The 21860-nt window shown below is 38.5% G+C and overlaps 1 protein-coding gene across 1 annotated transcript; it reads right to left on the bottom strand.

The window, feature by feature from the left end:
- Positions 1-19920: 19920 nt before the first annotated feature.
- Positions 19921-21651, bottom strand: sox1b (SRY-box transcription factor 1b). The gene has a single exon (XM_056729475.1). It carries the CDS (start codon positions 21438-21440, stop codon positions 20412-20414), a length of 1029 nt encoding a protein of 342 aa, XP_056585453.1. The 5' UTR covers positions 21441-21651; the 3' UTR covers positions 19921-20411.
- Positions 21652-21860: the final 209 nt, after the last annotated feature.

The following is a 21860-nucleotide window of genomic DNA, read 5'->3' as shown; positions in this document are numbered from 1 at the left end:
ATATATATATATAATATATGTATACTATATGTAATATTCATGTACAGTTTGGGCTCCTTTTGTATAAAGTTTTTAAAAGGTTGATATCTGTAGATATGTGGATTTTCGCCTGTTTTTTCGGTAGCTATTAACAGCAACAAAGAGTTTGCTTGTAATAAATAAAGACATGAAAATGTTTTCGAAAGCCTATTGCCTTTTTCCGCTTTGCTTGTGACGGTGATATGACTAATACAACAGAGAAACTTTATTTTGTGAACCACGTGAAAAATCTGTATAGTCATTGCTTCTGATTTACTGTTTAATAATTGTAAAAAATCTATTCCCACTTTCCGTGTAATTCTATTTTATGACCAGACGGTGGCAGCAAACTTTAACATTCAGGCCAAAGCAACAATTGAACTCAACCACCACCTTATGTAGGCATATTTAACCATTTTCTGATTAAACAATAGTTGTTAATAAAAAGTAGATCCATTTTGGAAATTGGCACAGACCAAATGTTTGTTATGGTTCAACAACAACTTTTTGTATGTTTGTGTGTAATGCATATATGTACATGTATTGCATATGTAAGAAAAATGTAAATATACTTTATACTTTTCCACCTCCAAACATTTCACTTACTTTCAAAGAAGAAAATTGAGTTCACCCAAAAATAAAAATTCTGTCATCATCTACTCGCATTCGACTTCCAAATCTAAAAATGCTTTTGTTCTAATAAAAAAGAAAGATATTTGTAAGAATGCTTGTACCAAAGAGTTATTGGACACCATTGACTACCATAGGAAAAATTACTTTATAATTTTTTGTACTGTTGAACACAAAAGTAGATATTTTGACTTTTGACTGCCATTGTTTTTTTCCTACTTTATAGTAGTCAATGGGGTCCAAGAACTGTTTGGTTACAAGCATTCTTCTGAATAATTTTTTTCTGTGTTCAACCAAACAAAGTAATTTATACAGATTTGGAACAACTAGAGAACGAGTAAGTGATAACAGAATTTTCCCTTTTGGGTGAAGAATCTCTTTAAAATAAAACTATTTTATCTTCTTTAAATGAAATTTAATCATGTTTTGTTTTTTGTACCTTAGAACAAAACAGCCTAAAGCAATGATACACACAAAAATAATAATTTTAAAGCAATATGTTATATCGGAAACACTGTTAACCCAGATAAATTCGTAAAGTTCTGTTTAAGTAAGCCAAACTTTCAAATTTTGATTACTATTAAGTTAAAGTTCTTACCAAATCTTAGCAAGTGCAAGTTAAATATTTAATTCATCCTTTTTATGAAATGAAGTAGACAGGACTTAAATAACGACTCTAAAATTGCATTTTTAATTACACTAAATTCCTTCGTTTTTTTTATTTGACACATTTCTCAGTCTTAATATGCATAAATCAAGCACTTTGACCTATGCAACCCAAAATGAGCAAGAAGAAACTGATCTAGGAACTGGCTTTAGCATAGTTTCTGCTCACTGGTAACATAACACATGTTACAGGTCAAATGTAGCTTCACATGGTCTAAGCACATGCATCACTCTTCTTAACAATGGTAACCAGAAAATATGTCAAACTCATCTAAATATCTGAAGTGAACATTAAACACTAACAAGTCTTTAACTTAAAACATGTAAATAATTCATATTTTTTTAATGTACTCTTCTTATGCAGTCTGAGGCAAAGCGTGCTGGGAATTGGAAATCCTTCTTGACCAATTGTGTTCAATTAACTTATTTAAATTAAGTAAATTGAACAAAGAGTAAATCAATTTTATGACTTTTAATATAAACTTCAAGTTGATCCTAAATAATCATTATACTTTCCTCAAAAGTAAAAAAGTGTTTGAGGAACTTAAAATATTTAAGTAAGTGGAACTTTTTTATAAAATTAAGTTTACATTACTTAATCTGTTTGATTGTTTTGAACATTTGGGTTTACAGTGAAGTAGTTACTGATTTATATTTAGTGTCTGATGAGGTACTGAACTGATCTAGGTTGCTGTTACCATAGAAATAGCTGTAATAATATTAATAATTTGATTGATAAATTAATTTACGAAAACAGATTTTTGTTGTTGTGCCTTCCAAGTAATACCAATCAAAACTGCAGTTGGATTGTTTTGATTAAGTTATAAAAACTTAAAAAATAACTATAGTCAAACGCAATAATAACATAAGATAATAAAAATAAGATTTTTGAACAATTTAAAATAGATTTATCTATTTTTCTCAAAAAACTAAAAGACAGACACGTTTTGACGTTAATTTATATCTTACAACAGTCTTGACAAAGTTTGTTTTAAGTACATTAGTTAGTGGAATGTGAGGTCATAAGGTTTTGATACCCAGATATAATAGTCTATAATAGTATAATATATAGTCTCAAAATATAAAATAATCACTGACAATTACATTTAATTATAATATATAAGCATTAATAAGTCCAGTAGCACAGCCAGAGATTTATTGAAAGATTTTTAATCATCTCACCATATCATTATTTAAAATGTATAATGGAGGAGGCGTTTGTCTGCGTGCGTGTGCTCGTTGACTTGTGAAATCTCTATTAGATCTGATATTGCTGTTATTTACATAGATATTTTATGAGTCATTCAACTTTTGGTCTCTCTCTCTTTTTATGGCAGAGTACAAGACTTTTCTACATTATTGATTAAATGTGAGTTCCAATGCTTCAAAACATTAAAGCATTGAATCAGGATCCATTACTTTGCAATACTAGGGACCATAGTCCCCCCTCGCAGTCCAATAGTAGTCTGTAGGAATTTTAAATTCAAAGGCATTCATCCTTGTTGGTGATATAAATGGCAAGGTTTTTTTTGCAGAAAATATCCCACAAACATACATACACATTTACATCAAGAACCAAATAACAGTGAAAGTCAAGTACTACTCCATACACATCCAATCGTGAATTCACACACAAATGCAGAATAAGGGGGCCGTGGTAAAGTTCTCCATTAAGAGTCATTAAATTCAAAGGTGTATTATCTATTTAAAAATGTCAGGTTATATACAGCCGGCCCATTCTACAGACCCCTATTCACCTCTACATCTACTTGGCAAAACACGTGTCAAACGACAGAGAAGATTCTGACCTTGCCTTCACAGTCGTAACCTCGCCAGTGCCTCCAACTCTGACCCTGAGCAATGAATGCAGATTTAAGCAAAGCAAAAGAGAGAGAAAGAGAAAAGCGAGCAAGTGAGTTGACATACCGTCCCCTTTTAACCTTGTGTTAAAAGAAAACAAATTGCACTGAAATTTCTTTTGATGGTGTTTCTAGATTTGGTTCAGAAGTGCACTGATAGAGAAGAGTCGCTATATGTTTATGAAATAAAAACAACTGTATGATCTACAGTAACAACTGTTTTTTTTCATCTAGTCTTGTGTGCATTGATCTAATGCCTGAGTGTAATCCTCTGATGAAGAGAACAGCGGAAAGACATGCATGTATTATATGATAAACGATATCAGGAGATTATTCAGACCTTCAAAAGAGAGGATGGATAGGGTTGAAAAGCTTTTGATTTGAAAGCCGCGATTTGCATGAAGAGACATTAGAAGATTGAAAATCAAAAGAAGAAAATGCGTTATATATTATTTTGATCATATTAAGGATGGAGTCAAAACACGTAAGTGGCTTTAAAGGCCAATATAGAAAATTAAATCCAGGACTGAGGTTTTTACAAATTCAAGTGAACGGCCTTCTCTGCTACCGGACAAACTCTTTAAAATAAAATTTAATTTTCAAAATAAAAAAGTTCCTTGTTAAAATGTCCTTTATTGATAAAGAATCTGTCCAAACTATTCCAAAGGTTAAAGATGCTGAATTCTCAATAACAATATTAAGCTTGTAGAGATGCAAGAGCTGCTGTTCAAATCTGCATAAGACATGAGAACTACTTGTCACAAGTCTCTCCCTCTCTGAGAGTGTTTTTTAATGAGTGGTTTTAATGCATTGCCAGAGGAGAGCGCTGTTCTACTGACAAACAGTGACAAAAGTGTCAGACTAAAAAGATTTAGTTTGTTGTGTTGTAAAAAAACATTTGTCCTCCTTTTCTTCTTTCTCCTTTTCAGATATTGCATTTGTAAATGTGTATAACATCCTTAAGATTTAAAAATGCTTATTAATTATTTATAATTATTTGTTTGTACTTAGTATCATTATTGGCTTTTTTATTACTTATTATTGTCTGGACTCAATTTTTGTTAATGTTGCTTTATAATTTCGCTTTATTTTGGCTGTTTCATTATTTTGGCTGTAAAGGGTTATAATGTGTGAAAAGCTTTAACTTAAATGTATAAAATGTTTTGTCAAAGATTGCAAAAATTTTATAAATAAAGTTTAAAAAAGCACGATAACAATCTGGTTTTTATCTTTAAGATCCAACAATCATGCCTGAAAATAGACACAAAACTATTTGTTTTATAATAAGGCCTATACAGAATTTTCGATGCTGATGGCAGTAGACACGCCCTTATGATTTTTTGTGTTTTGCTGTAAGACTATAGAAAATTTGAGGTTATTATGGTTTTACTAGCTAACGCAATAAATAACTTAAAGCATAATATTTGTAATAAAGCCTTGGTAGTTGTTTTGTAAGTTCATTTCCTCCTTTTTAAAAATGGGTTATCACTTAAAATATGAAAATGTTATTTATTAATCAGTTAAAATTAAGTTAAAGAGCATCACGTTGTTTTCTTACCAAATAACCATTTTTTTATTCATAAAAATGTGTATTTCTCCTCGTGTATGTTGTGAGTGTCAACCTGTCCTCTAATTAGCCTATAAAAACAAAATCCTTTCGAAATGTCGCACCTTCATTTTCACGCATGTAAACACAATACGACTTAAACAACGTCCAATTGTAACACATTAATAGACATTATTCGTACAAGTAATTAACATAACCGATAATAAACACTAGAACAATGTGGTAATCAGGCAGGAGCTACCCGCGGTGCTGCGCAATGCGCGCTCTCAGCAGGCCTGCTGGGCCGTGCGCGGCCGTGGAAACGAGGGCGCGCCTAATTAGACGGTGAAATCCTTCACCCACCCGGGCGCTCGAGCGAGACATTGTACGGTGTCGCTTTTCTCCCCGCCGGTCTTTCAACAAGGGGCGAGATTGGCGCTGGCCCTAGGGTCTGTGGGAAGCGGCAGAGCCCTTTGACGTAAGCCCTCCTCAGGTCGACGTTATTACACGGCCAATTAAGTGAGTTCAACGGGCTCGAACCCGAGCAAAACAGCGGGGTCGATTGTTTTCCACACCCCCACCTCTGCTAAGCTTCTTGCTTTAGGTCATTAAAACCGACTAATTCGCTGAACTAAAATATGATGTACGCCCGTGTATGTGCCCAAGGCGTCGAATAAAGGTTTCGATTACAATCAAGCCCGAGGCAAACAGACTAAAACCGGTGACTTGTTGGTTTTGGAGGAAAAACAAACAGAAGATGGGGATGCGGGTTCGAGGCAGCTGTGGTTCCTGCACGCTCAGCTGGTGCCGCACAAAGAAACAGGTGACGGTGACTGGAAAACGCTCTCTCAGTAAAAGCTGCACCTGGCATGGTGGTCTTGGCAACGTCGGACGACCTCCAGCAGATGTTCGTGCCTCTTTTGTCGGGACAGAACTGCCACGAGAGTCGCCCGTTCTACAGAACGCTAATGAAAAGATGACTAGCGCACTTCTAGTGTGGCCGAGAGGCCTCTGAGAGCGCGGATGGCTAATTGGGGAGGATTAGAAATTTTAATTACCAGGTGCCCGGGGTCCCGTCTGAAAGAGTCTCAATCCTCCCAGAAAATCTCTTAAAATCACCCATTAAATAAAGTTTCCATTTCAGACTGGGGTTTCATGGAGAAGCTTTAACATCCAAGAAACATTTCCTTACATATCCGTTTGTTTGTCTATATGACGTCACTGTATAATGAAGAAGCATTTATCACCTTGTTGTGTAAGAGTCTGTGATTGTCTTAAGAAAGAGAGAAGCGTTTACAGTGAAAGGTAAGATTCGACCCCCGATTGACAGTTTGTCAAAACGCGCATCTTTCACAAAAAACTTAAGTGAACGAAATCCAAACTTGTGCTCTTGTGTTCCGCGTCTGGTAACCTTGTAATACTGTTTGTTTTTTTGGCACGAGCACATCTTCTCAATGCCGCAAGCGCACAAAATAGGTGACGGGCGAAGCGAAGTACAAGGCTGAGTTGGCTCTTTCTACAAAAGGTACCATCTCACACACACATTTCTAACACAGGAAACATACAGATGTGTTCCGTGTGCGCGCATTGACCCAATCAACTCCGTAACATTCGGAGCGGGCGCGCGGCCTTGAGCGTCATTCAGGCCGTGCGCTATCGACCGAGTTTGCTCTTCAGAGGCGAACTCAATTCATCAACACGATATTCAGAATTTATGTATTTGAGCTTTGCTGACGGGGGTCACCAATAGGCCAAAGTAATTACGACGCAAACACTTTTTTCACGGAGGTCTTCATCGCGCAATCCTGTACGACATGATTAAACCAGGACTTTTTCTGAAGGGCCTGAGGTGGTCTGCATGGCGGTCCAGCACGACATTTAACTCTGCTTTGAGTAAAAAACATGCATTTCAGTGTCACAGGTTTATATGGGATAATTCATCTTTTAGTTTTGTTGATCAAACATGGATTGTAATTGATGATGTGTTTGTACAGTATGTGTGCGCGTGGCGAAATCTTTCTTGTTGTAGACAACATACTTGACCTCGGTCACCTGATATGGGATGAAAGTTGCTCTTTGGCTGCATGACAGAAAGGAAGACATTGATGGGTATTGTTAATAAATGGAACGATACACCAAAAAATGTAAGGCTTTTACGGTGGGAGTCACACACACAAACACAAAAATCTGGTTATGAGTATCCTAAACATGTAAAAGGAGGATGTATAGGGAAAGCTTTGATTTATAGCATGTGTCTTTACTCCAACCAGGTCAAATATTGAGATAATATGTTGTTTCTAAATCTAAAAACAGCAGTGCTAATAGACAAAACATTTAAATATGTTTTAAGCTCAAAGTGTGTTTTAAGGTTATACTAATATTGTGTAAATCAATATCATTTGATAAATCCCTAACTCTCATGTTGTTTAAAACCTGCATATGACTCCATTCTGTGAAATGCAAAATCAGGTATTTAATTTTTTTTACATTTTAATGTATGTTTTTTTTAATTAGTGGTCTTAAAAACTACAATGGAAGTCAATAGGGTCTGTGTGGTTTGGTAACCAATGTTGCTCAAAGTATCTTTTTTTTTAGCAAAAATACAGGTTTGAAATGACATAAGGATGAATAATTGATTTAAATCCCTCGGCCACTCTTCTTTTTTACATATCGGCTAGTAAAACCATTGGTTTTTAGTGTAACTAGTAAGTTTATATTTATCATTTTATTAATTTACTATGAAAAAATGGATAATTTGCATGTTTTGTTACAGATGTGACCTGAGTGTTGGGAGTGAATAGCAGTAAGACTGTGTTTGTGTTGTATCAGCGCTTATGGCGTATTAGTATTATGCTCATGCTGCTTGCTAATGGCCTTATCCATATCACATTACAAACTGGGTGATGAAGTGCTGTCCCACAGTAGGATTATCATGGGATTATTATGGGATCAGTTGTATCTCTGATCTTCCGAAGACTCTCTCTTCAAGTGCCGTCCCTGAGCTACATCATATCACATCAGATATACACTCAAAAGACTGAGAAGACTTCAATCAGATGCTCGGCAACCTGCGGACAGATCATTTCCATTGCTACTGTAATTGGATATTAATAAAACATGATTTCAACATTTGAAATCATTAGGTTTTGGAACGGTGTACAGTACTCAACCGTGCACGCTTTCCAATTAGTGACTCAATAAAGATGTGTATTAATAAAAAAACATCTTAGCATTTTAAATACGTCATAGCCGTCAACGCAGGCAGGATTGTAAAACGCAAGCGCTTTGACTTTTTCATTATTGCTCCCTGAGAGGTTTTATCGTTTCCATCAGAGGCAGGTTAACGTGAGACTGTTGATGTTTGACTTCAGTTAACGCTGAAGGACGCCTGGTGCCCCGCAGATCCATAGATCCCAAACCAACCGGAACATGATCCCTGCAACCCTCCCACTCTCATGTTGGATTGGTTTACAGATGATTGACCTCTCCTGGCTGACTCCCAAGATCTAAGGAGCTGTGGGATGCTTGGGCTACAGCATCCCTGATGAATGACCTGTATCCACAAGGTATTTTTGATTCCTGAATTTTAGTATCTGTTATTTTGGAATGCTTGGTTCTTATTTGAAAATAAAAAGTTGGTTATTATGTTCTTTATTGTGAAGTAACTTTCTAATTATAACCAGCCTGATATAGTAGCACCTGTAAGTTTCTGTCCTCTCAGCCGATTGGCTAACAGGAAAAGATAAGCAAGTTTTAAAGTACAGTGTTACGAGCATTATAAAACTGTAATCCGTAGATGAAAACATTACGGTTGCTTTCTCTTTCTGAGGATTATGATAAAGACTTCTGTTGGTACCCCATATCTTAAAGGGATAGTTCACCCTCAAGGGATAGTTCATCTATTTTTACTCACCTTCGTGTCATCTCAAACTCGTACTCGACTTTTTTTACTCAGCAGGACACAAAAGACGGTATTTTACAGAATGTTGGTAACCAAACAACACTAAACCCCATTCACCTCCATTGTATGCACACAAAACCACTGAGAAATTTCTCAAAATATCTTCTTTTGTGTTCCACAGAAGACATAATACAGGTTTTGAACTAAATAAGTGTGAATAAATGAGGACAATTTTATCTTGAGTTGAACTATCCCTTTAAATGTTATATGCTTTGTTTGGATTTATAGGAGTGTTGTATAAAAGTATAGTATGTGTATGATACATATACACTGTACATTTTTAACATATTAGAGTTTTACACATACAGACGACATGAAAACACACACAGAGCCGAAGAAAACATATTTAGGATTATAGATCAAGGGTCTATCCACTCAAAAGGGGGCACTGTTCCTGCATTACAGATGAACTGAATTACTCATAACTTCACTTCTATTCATGCTTAAAAATGATTTCTAATAGCAGGTCAATCACTTCAGCAGTTAAAAAATGATCCCAGAGCCATTTAGTACGTTTTGGTAAGTAAATGAGGACTGCTGGTCTCATCCTCCTGGTTTTGCTGTCTTTGAATTATGATGAAATGATGAGAATATTTCATGTGGCACTTGTGCAGGTAGATGTGTCCACATAGGTGAAGGACTTCCTGACAGACCGCTGATCTGTGAGAACAGTCAACAAAAGCAGTCAGTGAGTTCTGTAAGAAATGCATAATGACAAAAAGTAACCTTATAGTGTTGATACTGTAACACACGTTTTAAAAGTGTCTTTTAAACAAATGGCTTTTCGTGTAATCTAATGACAAATCTTTTTTATAGCTGTGACACGGTATGTTGCTTTCAAATATCTAGTTCCAAGTGTAACTATACGTTTTATTGGGGAACGGTGTCATTGTATCGTCTAACTAACACATCATTGTTGTTGTCTGGTGAAAAGCTGTAAAAAAAGGAAAAATCTCCTTTATTTTGGCATTTTACCTTTCACAATTGTTTTACTATTTGAATATAGCTTACTGAAAGGGACAGTTTACATAAAAATGAAAATTCTGTCATGGTTTAATCACCCTCAGATTGTTCAAACATCATTGTTCTGCTAAACACAAAGGAAGATATTTGGAAGAATGTCTCATCCCCCGTTGACTCCCATATAATTTATTTTCCCTTGGCAGTAAATGGGGGATGAGATCTGATTGGATACTGAAATTTCTACTAAAGATCTTTCTTTGGGTTCAGCCGAACAAAGAAATTTATACAGGCTTGTAACAACATAAGGTGATTTAAGTTTTTGGGTGACTATCCCTTAAATCCAATTGAACAGCTTTGGCTGTGACAACATGCCCCGCTGAATACTTTGCAATAAAACTCTATAAACTGATGGGTTATTTCAAATCACAATCGGGTCAAAAAGGGACAAACCCAGCTGTGGGTTTATTTACTGATTCTTTTAACCCATTGTTGGGACAAATATTAATACAGAGATAATTTATACCAACAGCTGGGTTCATCCTTTTTTGACCCAACACTGTGAAAATAACCCAGCATTTTTAGTTAGAATACAAATGACTTTTAAACCCACACTGAGAAATATGTACTGGATTAAAAAGTGAGACATTACAATTTATGTTTATAAATTAGTCAACAATAATACAACCTTTTCGAGGATGCTTGAAACCCAGGAAGCTTCCTTTTGTGTTTTGCAGTTCGGCTTGTCAGAGCTTGTAATGTGTTTGACATAACGCACCTGTATGAAACAAACAAATAAAAATATAAGGCATTGTTCTATCTTTTTACATTGGGGTGTTAAATATATGCATGAAATCCATAGAGTAAAATAGCGTAAGGAAAGAAAAGAAACGAGAGTGGCAGAAGTAGCGCAATTGTTCGTTTAAAAAGAGGACACCTTAATTTTTAAGGCAGTCCCCTGGGGCCGCTGCACATCAGCTCCCTCTCTACCTCCCTGCATATTCCCCTTCATCTGACATTAGACCCAGACTTCCAAAAGCAGCCAGCACCCCGCTGGGTACACTCCATTACATACTGCCTACACACTTTGTCTGTCATACTAAAAGCCAAGCCTGGGGAGCGAGGAGAGGTTAAAAGGTACGAAATGAGCCCGATAGAGCAGGAGGTTTCGGAAGCTGATTGCTCTCATCTGATTGGCCGTGAGGTTGGAGTATCTCACACATTTCGGCGAATGTATACGGCCGGATGTTGCTGTAGACTACGAGGGTCAGGTCATTGTCTTTGCTTTGAATTTGAGTCAGTCCATTAGTTAGTTTTTATTGCTATACAGGTAATTGGCTTCCTACCAGGCGTGTCCTTGAAGTCCATCGGTGACTACATTTTTCATTTTTCTTATGACATGTCTTATGAAAAGTCCAGGTTTCTCATTAGACTAATGGACGTTTACTTTATTTTAAATGTAACATTTAAACTGCAGGTCTTTGACGAAACGTGTGTCACAAATGAGAAAACCGTGTGTCTTATTTATAGTGGGGATTATTTTTTATGTGACCATCTCTTCATTTTCTCTTGGGTCAATAGGTCTTCTTTATTAAAGATGGAGAACAATGTGGTTATAGAGCTCCATCAGCAAAAAAGCGCAATTTCCTTGTTTCAGCATTACAGATAGACAGTAAATACACAACTATTCAAAAGTTGAGGCTCACGTCACATGACTAAAATGTTTTTCATGATCTTGAAAACCTTTTGATCTGAAGGCACATGTCTGAATGTTCGAAATTAGCAATGTGCAGAAAATATAATTGAAACATGATTATTACAAAACAAAAACTTCATTTAAAACTTTTTGAAATGCACAACTTAGATAGAATAATGAAGAGCGTATAATGAACTTCTGCTGTATAAATAGCATCACAGGGTGAAACCTTAGGTTTGTAGATGCTATTTTTTATCACATTCCAGTAGTATTTCTGTTATTCCATAGTTGTGATGTACTGCTATTCTCAAATGTGAAAAATATAAAGAATGAAGAAAACAACCTAAACTTTCTGAAAAGTAGTGTTCTTCTCTTAACATCACCTACTTACCTTAAAACGTTGTTTTGTGTCAAAGATGTTGACTAAACAAGAGTCATTCTTGATGTTCGGTATTAAATTGTAGATCAATAGGATACCAAAACGACACTATTACTTTGCCATTTTTGATTTTCTGTGAATAGCACCAGATAGTACAGGTACGTCTGTAAGATGTCTCCTTAAGGTATGCAGATCTGGAAAACATCTGCCATTTGATAAAGATCTTAGAAAGAGCGGTTTTACATCCATTCTAAATCATAAATGTCTTACAGACATCTTGTCTTTATGACATTTGACATCAGAAACATATTGTAGATGAGCAAACATCAACAAAATATGTCTTGCAGATGTAAAAGACAGAAGCATTTGTGTTATCGTACAAGCTGTAAAAGTTTTATTCAATCCCTATTCAATTCGAATATTCTGAGTTTTAAAGATTGAAGAGGGAGGGGCAAACACGAAATATGAATTTAAAAATAATACATAACGTTTCTCAATCCTCCACCACCTGAAACACATGTTGATTGCGCGCGAACGTAGCACAGCCTCACGCAGAGTTCAATTAGTCGACCAATTAGCGCCGGTCCGAGCGCGGCGGGTGCGCGCCTGCGTGTGACCTACAGATCTCGCCCTGCGGTCCTTACAGCCGAAGCCTCCATGGCCAGGTTGATTTCTGGGGCTTCGGTGGGCAGTCAGGACGTTAATTATCGAGGTCTGGAGTCAGCGGCTTAAAGTGGCGACCGCGGTTCACATTCGAGACGCACGCAGCGTACGGCTACGGAGAGAGCAAGAACAGCGCCATTTATAACGTGGCGCAATTCCGGACTCTCTGACACGCAGGTGCGGGACCACTGCAGCGCGAGCTCCGCGCACAAAAGCACGTGTCAAAAGTACATTTCATATTCCCGTCATGCGCGTCTTTTAAAAGCCGATTAGCATGGACCCTTTTATAAAATCAGCATGGTTTTTAAGCTTATTAAATCCTTACATGGGCCCTTACCAAAACATATGGAGATCATATCGTTATATTGTATGATTTTTTTACACATTAAGCACATGCAATCCTAAACAGGTTATATTACAGTCATTTACGTTTACGCTTTTGGCAGTTAATACATTTTTTTTCTTTTTAATATGTGGGACTCAAAATCACAATCTTTTACCAATTGAGATACAAAGTGTTTTTTTCATGTTTCATTTCAATTATAATGTATTTTTAATAGCCATTAACGTAAGTCAATACTCTCAGTATGTGTTTTTTCAACCTCAGTAAAGATAAGATTTGTTTTCCAACAGACATTTTTCCTTTAGGAGGATCCAAACATGACCTCAAGAGATTCACCACGCCTCCGGGACAGATTTCTAAATAATGAGGAGTGTCGCCCTCAAACCTCCAGGTGAGTTTCCTTCACATCTACAAAGACGAATCGTATGCCTACTTACAAAGGCAGTTCAAAAGCAAAAGTATGTGCTTTTAAAGTTTGTGTGCAATGCTTGCAGTGCGCTCTACTTTTCCTCCAGCTCAGACTCAATGGGAAAACAAAGGTCAGAACTTTTAGGAAATGTCACTCATTTCGTCTCTTGCCACTTAGTGGTCTATTTGGCAGGAGGGGGCTTGGCCTGCTCTCGGTCACTGGGGGCAACGGAATAATGAATCACCACGGCAGCAAGGCTCTGCTCTGCCTGAAAGCACGGAGGCAGCCGGAGCAGCGCGGCGGGACGCTATTGTGGCTCGGCTCGCACTATAGGCAAAGCAAGCAGGCAGGAGGTCTGGAAATAGTTACAGTCAAATAGAGGCGTACCGATCAGGAATCCACGAGGTCTGCTATCGCCATGGGCTAGAAAACGTTTTTCTTTTTCGTGCTCCACGCCTCCCCTTTTCCCTGCTTTTTAAATCTCTGATCAGATAAAGGGGAACTGTAACAACTCGTAGTCTCGGAGCAAACTACTGATTCTACACTAAATTGTACATTAATCGGTAGTTTGGTGACTAAAGCTTGTCATTATACATATGTTAGTGACCGCTATGTGCAACTTTGTCGAAACGGTTTTCGCAGAGAACTAAGCCATGCAAGTCGACAAAGAAGTTTCCGATAGCCCTGTGCTCTTTTTGCCCCAGGTGAGGGCAGACCGATCGCATGATTATTTCTGAAGAGGTAAACGCCATCTGAAATAGAGCCGTGGCAATTATCCGAGTTTCAGGTAGAAATCCAGGCAGAGCTGAATAAAGGGCGCAGTCTGCGGCCCTCCACCCCACCTCGGACTCCATTACGTGTTCTTTCTTTTACACATGGCATAATAAGCTCAGGGTAACCCTAACCAGACCCTCGGCAGGAAAATCTGGTTGTCTGTCAAGTTCATTGTGTCAAGCAGCAAAGATATGGCTCTGAAACAAGACTCCTGGTTTGGAGTTTAAAGACTCAAAGAGGTTCCAGATTGAGACTTGACCCCAAATCAGGGATAAACTGTGTTTTGTGTGTGTGATCTGCATGTTATAATCACTGAACATCCATAGAAATCCGTCTCGTATAATATAACACAAGGCCTCTGTGTTTTATGAGGCTAACAATACCGATTCGTAGGCTTATGGTTACTTGATCAGTTGAAATAAAAAAATAGGCTTTAAACGTTGGCTGTAATTATAAAAGCGTGAAAGAAGGGATGCAAATAACAATCTAACTGAAAAAGGAAACGACAAAGAAAGAGTTTAAAGAGTGTGTTTGTACAGAGATGAGTTCTGTCAGATCTCTCAAGGTTGGACGCATTGAGGATGAACCTTGTCATCACAGAAAACTGCTATTTACTTATAGGGCTTCTTTTTTATCTTCTGTTCTCCTCCATTGACTGCTTTTTGCACTCTCTCTCTCTTTCGATGTCACTGTTCTAACTGTATAAATCAAACTTTCCTCATCTTCTCCAGCCAGGCTTAATCCCATCCAAACCATTTTATCACTTTTACAAAATACACTTTTACTGTAACAAAAAAAGATAAAAGGTAGAACCACACTGAGACCTAAACATTGTGTGTGTCCCTAATACTACATCAGTTATTCTGTTTAATTATTAATTTTACTTTCTTTGATTTGAAGTACATGCTTTTATAATTAATAACAAATCGTTCATAAACCAAAGCAGTCCATATTAGCAAAACCTATATTCTGTCAGGACGACTGTCGTCAAATATTTAACAAAAGCATATATTTAAGCTTGGCGGAATGAAACTTTTCAAAGCGGGAGCGCAGCAATATATGTCCCCCCACGTAGGGAACCAGTTTGGGATGCGTAACAGGATTAAACTAAATGATCCGACAGATACAGGCAGATATGGAGGAGATGGGGATGGAGGGGGGTTTTGAGTGCAGCACGATTAAGCAGCTGATAAGGAGTAAAGAAATGCAACTTAAATAGGACACAGTCTAGTGTGTTGTATGACTATTGGTTAACGTTGATGAGCTGCACTGGCACCTCATGGGAAATTATAGGAATTACAAATGGGACTAATTTACACCCATTTATTTTTTGGCAGTTTTGACCAACCAAAGCCAAGAGCCAGAGGAGAGGTGAGGTTTTACGCACTGTAATGCAGTACATATTATCATAGTACACTGAACATTTCAACTTTTTGGACACGTCCATCCTGAAAAAGCAAGACATAATTTGTTCGGATTATTGAGAATTCTATTTTTGCAAAGTACAGAAACTTTTAAAGTGGAATGTATGGGAAAGTCACTACTTGGTTTCAGCACCTGGACAGCTCCACGTGAGCAGTTCATGACAGCGGGTTAGATTTTACTCTCTAGTAATTTCATACAAAAAGGCACGTAAGACTAAACAAATAAATAAAAAAACGCATTTCCCCTTTCTCTGCGGTAACAACAAGTTAAGCTATTTAGCTTTGACTTTTTAAGATTCTGCTGGCGAATGCAAAATAGTGTCCCGGGTAACTGCAGAGGCGCAGCTGCGCAGGAAAGCTGTGAAATCCAGCGAACAATTGAGCGCACTGTTCGCCATCTTTTCGCCTTCTCCGGGCATTTGCATAGCCCGTTGTGGCTGACTGAGTGCCATAGACCGTCCGGGAGAGCTCTTTTGTCCGATAATCGCCAAGTGACAGCGGGGTGACAGCCTTCAGGTGACGGATCTCCCTTTGAGGATCGTGATGTAGAGAGATATGCGAGAGATTCCGATGATGTAGTGATCGCTCTGCTCTTGGTTTTAATAAACACTTGTGTGACACTGTTTAATTCGATTCTGGAAACGTTTTGAAATGTTCTAGTAGCCTATGTAAATAATCATATAATTGAAAATGAATATGTCAATTTTGCTGTTAGTTTTGAAGTGTGTCAGATACAAAAAGAGTATATGTAGCTATATCTTAGATGTGTGAGATCATTATGAGTTTAAGATCAAATAAAAACATCTAACTGTTAGCCTATTCTGTGTCAATTTGATAGAGGTTGCTTTAGAAAACGTGTTGGTGGCCGTTTAAAATTTTTTTACTTTTCAGGTTTGGGTTTGGTTTCTGCTTGAATTGTCTATACTCCTTTGGGGAACTGGTTAATTGATCTGTAAAACGTTGTTTTATTTTGATTTAAATTATAATTTAAAATTATTTGCTCAAATGTTATATACATCTCTCTTAAAACAGCCACATTTTCGTGCAGGCGTGCTTGATAATAAATCTCATTCTTAATTATTCTAATGGTTTGAAACCCATCTGGCTTTAAAAATATTCATTTAAAAATGATGCCAGGAACACTTTTGAGCATCCAGAATTCTGTGAGTGAGGCAATGCTCTGCCTTTACTGTTTCTTTGAGACTTCTTGGCATTTAGCAGTGACCTCATACAATGGTGCACTCAGCCAGATTTTTTTTTCTTAAAGAAATCGTAAACTTTATCATCTTTATTAGAATGTTTCTTTTTCCAAACGAGTTATTACTTTACCCAATAGAACTAAGAAATGTACCTGAATTCGTAATGTTCTCAACTTAAGCTACATCCATGCAAGTTCCAACCAGGAACTTCTCTCTCGTGCACCTGCATCGCCTCTCATTGCCTTCAGGAATTCGCTGATGCTTGTAATCAGCTTTGTAAGGCCAATGAGTGCACGGATGAGCGACACTTCCCAACGGCACAGTGAGTCGCGCAGGCCCGCTGAATGACAGTCAGCGTGGGGCGCCGTTCCAAAGCCGCCACGCTGCCAAATTCCAACAGAGTCTCTCACAATCGCTTCGCAGCAGGACCCTGCACAGGCGGACACTGGTAAAGGGGGGAAAAGAGAGGGAGAGAACTCCCTAACTGCTAAAAAAATGTTTGTGATTAAGAGCAAAACTGTACGCTCTTAAAAATGAAGGTGCTAAAAGCGTTATTCGCAGTAATGCCATATAATAATCCTTAGTGGTTCTTCAAAGAACCTCCAAGGTTCCCTAAAAAATATATTTTATTTTGAAAGAACAAGCTGATAAAACACAAAATACACTATTTTTTAAGTTCAAGGTGGTGGAGGAAAAGTTTTTGTGGTAACGCGAGCAGTTGTCACCTGATATTACGCGTTAGCACCGTTTTAAAGCTTTATGCAAATAATTAACCACGCGCTTGATGCTGAAACGACTACACCACAAAACGTTTCTCGCCTCTTGGAGGGTTCTTGGATTAAGGGAAAAGACCTAGAATGTTAAACGCGTCAACGTGTAATTGCACGATAAGGCGCGCGCTAGGAATTTATTGGCCCGGTTGCCGTTTCTATTCGACCCTAATCTGCCGCCGCACATTCGTTCTCTGCAATCTGTCTCCGTAATCTTCTGCGGCAGAACGGTATAACCAGCTTTTTGTGAGGAGGCAAGAAAATATGCAGGGGTACGATAAACCTCATGCTAATTAGGAACATTTAGGACAGCGGGTACAAGGGATCGGCGTTTTAACAAGCGCGTTTCCACAATTTCACTGGGCTGAAACTCGTGGTGTCTGTAAAATTACCAGTGAAATGTTGCAGTTGTTTTCGTTCTAACAGTGAAGGAAATGGTGATGGCGAAGAGGTTTCTCAGTCTGCTGGAGAGGTGCCCATGCTGGGCGCGCTCTTTGTGTGTCTGGATGCAAATCCTTGTTGCTAACAGCAGCTGTGTTGTTTGCGTTGCCCTACAAGTGCAGCGACACACCATCATATTTCAGTGATCTTTGAATTGAGGAACATGTGTGGAAAAAAATTGTTTTTTAAATAACTAAGTAAAGGCACTGAAACGTTCAGTTTATATATCTGACAGCACTTTGTTTTGGTGCTATCCATCTAAAAATAGATCTACAATAAATATCTTATTGTCGGCACGGTGACCATTTAAAATAATTGTGACGTTGTTGTTGTTTGTAAATAAATATTTTAGACTTAAGTGAGCCTCTGCGCACACATATTAATTAATATGAATTCATTTGTCTAAGATATACTATTTAAAAAATAATACGCAATTAAAAGATGAATTATTCCAACATATATTCGCACGGTCGTCCACGAAAAAAAACAGGTTGAAAGACCTCCCCAAATCCTGCCACTTGTTGCCGGAAAGCTCCCGCGTAACGTCATTCTTCCGGTGGGTGTCATTGTAACAAGAATGTGACTCGTTGCTGACCCGGGGGTTCAGTTTTTAGGGCTGTTTAATCCCCCCTCTCCCTGACACAAAACACTCTGTGCCACGCACTCCGCATTCATCTTAATCCCACCGACACCCCACGGAGGGTACGAGCAACGCTTGCTTGACGGCCCATCGTTGATTCAATTATAATAAAATAAGGTTGTCAATTTTCGTGACAGAAAATAAGCCAGGAGGCAAACGAATTAGAATTGCGCTTAAAGTGCATATCAAAGGTGGAAATACAGTAAAAAATGTATTCCATTGAGAGGTTTAAGACGCAATTATTACGCATCCGGCAAATATTGTTCACGAGTGGCTCGCGGGCTACCCAGACGGCTTTAATTGAAGTGGATCGGATTTAAAGCATGTCTGAATAATTCGGGGCTCACGGGGAAAACAGGGGTTGATCCATTCAACAATGAATAATGTAGTTTGCGCTCTATTTGTCATTCTTCGTTTTTCATTGGACACTCTTTATTATGAGAGGTCTTGAACTTTGACCTCCGGTCCCACCCAACCAGACACAGTAGCATCAAGGCTTTCTATAGGAAGCAAATTACTGAAGGTTTCCCGAATAGATTTGCTAGATGGCAGCAATTGAGAATTTTAACTAAAGCTGACCACAGTCACAGTGGGCTCAACTATTGTCAAATAATTTCACCGAGTGAGATTCATGGTAGTACTCAAGAATTACTTCAAGAGTACACTCCTATACACAAGACTTTTTATATTTAAAAACTGTCAGTTCTCACCAGATTTAAATGGAGTCTCAGGAATAGGGTAATAATGCTTTCAGGCATTCTGCTGATAATAATTATTCATTGTGATGTGTCAGGTTATACAATCCTTTCTACAGAACAGCTGATCAACAAACAAATAATAATTATTCAGCAATCCAAGTGGTTTCAATTGTACACAGCTTGATATATTTGAAGAGGACGATCTTTTGTTGGACAGAGCTGTCTGAAACACTTTAAATCCTCATATAACAGCAAACCTAATATTTTTAACACTTCTAAATAGCTTTTAAAGTTTTTTTCCAATTACTGCAATGCAGTTAATTACATATGAACAAGAGATATGTGTTCTAATTTAAATAAGTATTAACAATTATATCAATTTTTTTTGTAGATTTCAAAGCATCTAAATGACACAAAAAATGTAAACAATTATGGCGAATATTTAACATGATTTTGGAGTAAACACATATGTGATATTTCCCCTTTATTTAGCTTTTACCTTATTATTCTGTACTGAGACACCTACAATTGTATTTGTTCGTCACAGGAATATGAATTCACATTTTTTTTTACATTTAATAAAAACTCTGTGCTCATAATATTTCACATTCAATATCTTTTTTGTTTGTATGCTGTTTTGAAAAATCTGTGCTCAGAATATTTCACATTTAATATTCGTTTTTGTTCGTATGATGTTTCTTTCAGGAGTTTCTTTGAAAGGTCAAAGGAGATAAGATCACATTTGACTAAATAACTGTTTGAAGGCGTATAACGAGTCATCACTTTTCTGATTTCTAGAAAACAACAGAGCAAGCAAAACAACAGAGAAAATATTTTCCACAATCGGAGCCGAAGCTGTGAAATTTATTCTTCTCACATCAATGCAAAACGTTTCCTTGTTTGCTTGCGAAACCAAATTATATTTACATTTTCTATGTAATATTTTCACAATGTACAAGAAAAAATACAACAAACAAATATGGAATCAAATACAGCAACTCACGTGTTGACGAATCAAAGTGGGATAGAGAAAACCCTTAAAATAGAAAACTTTAAAAACAATACACCGTATCACCCACTTTCCTTTTTTAAACTTGCACACCAAATAAATCTGAATCAAACACTCGCGTTTAGCAAACGTTGAAATCTCACCCATGTCATATTGTTGAAATACGTTTTTCAGACGACATCCCAACGACACTCTTCAGTCTTTTAGTTTTATATTTAAATAAGATCACCTTCAAATTAACAAGAGCAAACATTCTGTACAAAAAAGGTAGTGATGCTCTAAAAGAGGTACATATTTGGTTATTTAAGTCTGAGTTTCGTATCGTTTCACATGTGCGTCAGTGGAACTGTTCCGTTCACGCCTGTCGTGGAACTTTGATAGTGCTGTGGCACAGCGTGAAGTCTGCTCTGAACGGACGGGTCACCTGTCTCCGCCGTCGGTAAGTACATGCTTATCATCTCTCGCAAATCTCCGGAACAAGGCACTCTAGAGTGAGTTGTAACAGGAGGGCTCACGCTCGGTTCCGATTTCACCAGAGATCCCAGTGTGCCGATGGCCCCCGACGAAGCCACGCTGGAGTTTTGGTGTTGCGTGTAGGATATCCCCCCATATCCCGACGGCGATGCGCTCATGTAACTCTGAGAGTTTGAGATGGGGCTGTACTGGAGAGCAGTCATTTCATAGCGGTGCATATGCTGCGGGTTGTGTGGGTGGTGGTGGTGGTGGTGCCCGTGGTGGTGATGCGCACCGCTGCCCGGGTGCTGACCGTAGGCGAGCTGAGCCTCCTGCATCATCGCAGCGGCCGCCGCGGCTGCCGCCACCTGGCCCGAATACGCACCGTTGGTCCATCCGTTCATGTGCGCGTAGCTCGCCGCGGCGCTACCACCATGACCCACTGGACTCTCTAACCTCTGCCCGACCCCTACTGCACCCATTCCCAGACCCACGCCGCCTCCGCCACCAGATCCAGTGAGCAAGCCACCGGCCAACGAGTATTTGTCTTTTTTGAGCAGCGTCTTGGTCTTTCTTCTGGGTCGGTACTTGTAATCCGGGTGCTCCTTCATATGCATGGCACGCAATCTTTTCGCCTCATCAATGAAGGGTCGCTTTTCCGCCTCGGACATAACTTTCCACTCCGCTCCGAGGCGCTTGCTGATCTCCGAATTGTGCATTTTGGGGTTCTCCTGAGCCATCTTTCTCCGCTGACCCCGGGACCAGACCATAAATGCGTTCATGGGTCTCTTTACGCGGTCTTGGTTAACTTTGCTCCCGTTGTTGGGTCCCGTGTGGCCCGTGTTCGTGTTGGTCTGGGGCACAGGAGAATGTAAGTCCGTCTCCATCATCATGCTATACATTCACTTGGCTTTCACTTACACTCCGCTCAGACACAGAAACATGCACTCAATACAGCTTCGGCGTCCCCGTTCCGTCGTGCGTAAATCTCCTAAAAAGCAACGGAGGTACAATCCAAACAGATTAAGGATGATGAATTTCAAGATGCTCGTCTCCCTTTAGTTTCCTTCACACTCCCTCTTGTGTTGATTTTCACATCCAGTCTTTGAGCTACTTTCAGCGGCAGGGTAGAAAAGTTAGTGGGAGAGCGGCCATATGATGCGCTTTGACAGGGAATAAATGAGTGAGAGAGAGCCAATGGCGTTGGAGGATGAGACTGATTTGCATATGGCTCACGGTCAAATGACGTGCACGGGCGAGAGCGAGCCCGCTGCGGGCTCAGCTGAAGGTTTTTCTCCAGAGCGCGGAAGGTAAACAGTTGG

This window comes from Triplophysa dalaica, chromosome 2, assembly GCF_015846415.1.
Source record: "Triplophysa dalaica isolate WHDGS20190420 chromosome 2, ASM1584641v1, whole genome shotgun sequence".
Classification (NCBI taxonomy): Eukaryota; Metazoa; Chordata; class Actinopteri; order Cypriniformes; family Nemacheilidae; genus Triplophysa; species Triplophysa dalaica.
Note: the sequence above shows the minus strand (reverse complement) of the source record. Positions and strands in the feature narration are given on the sequence as shown.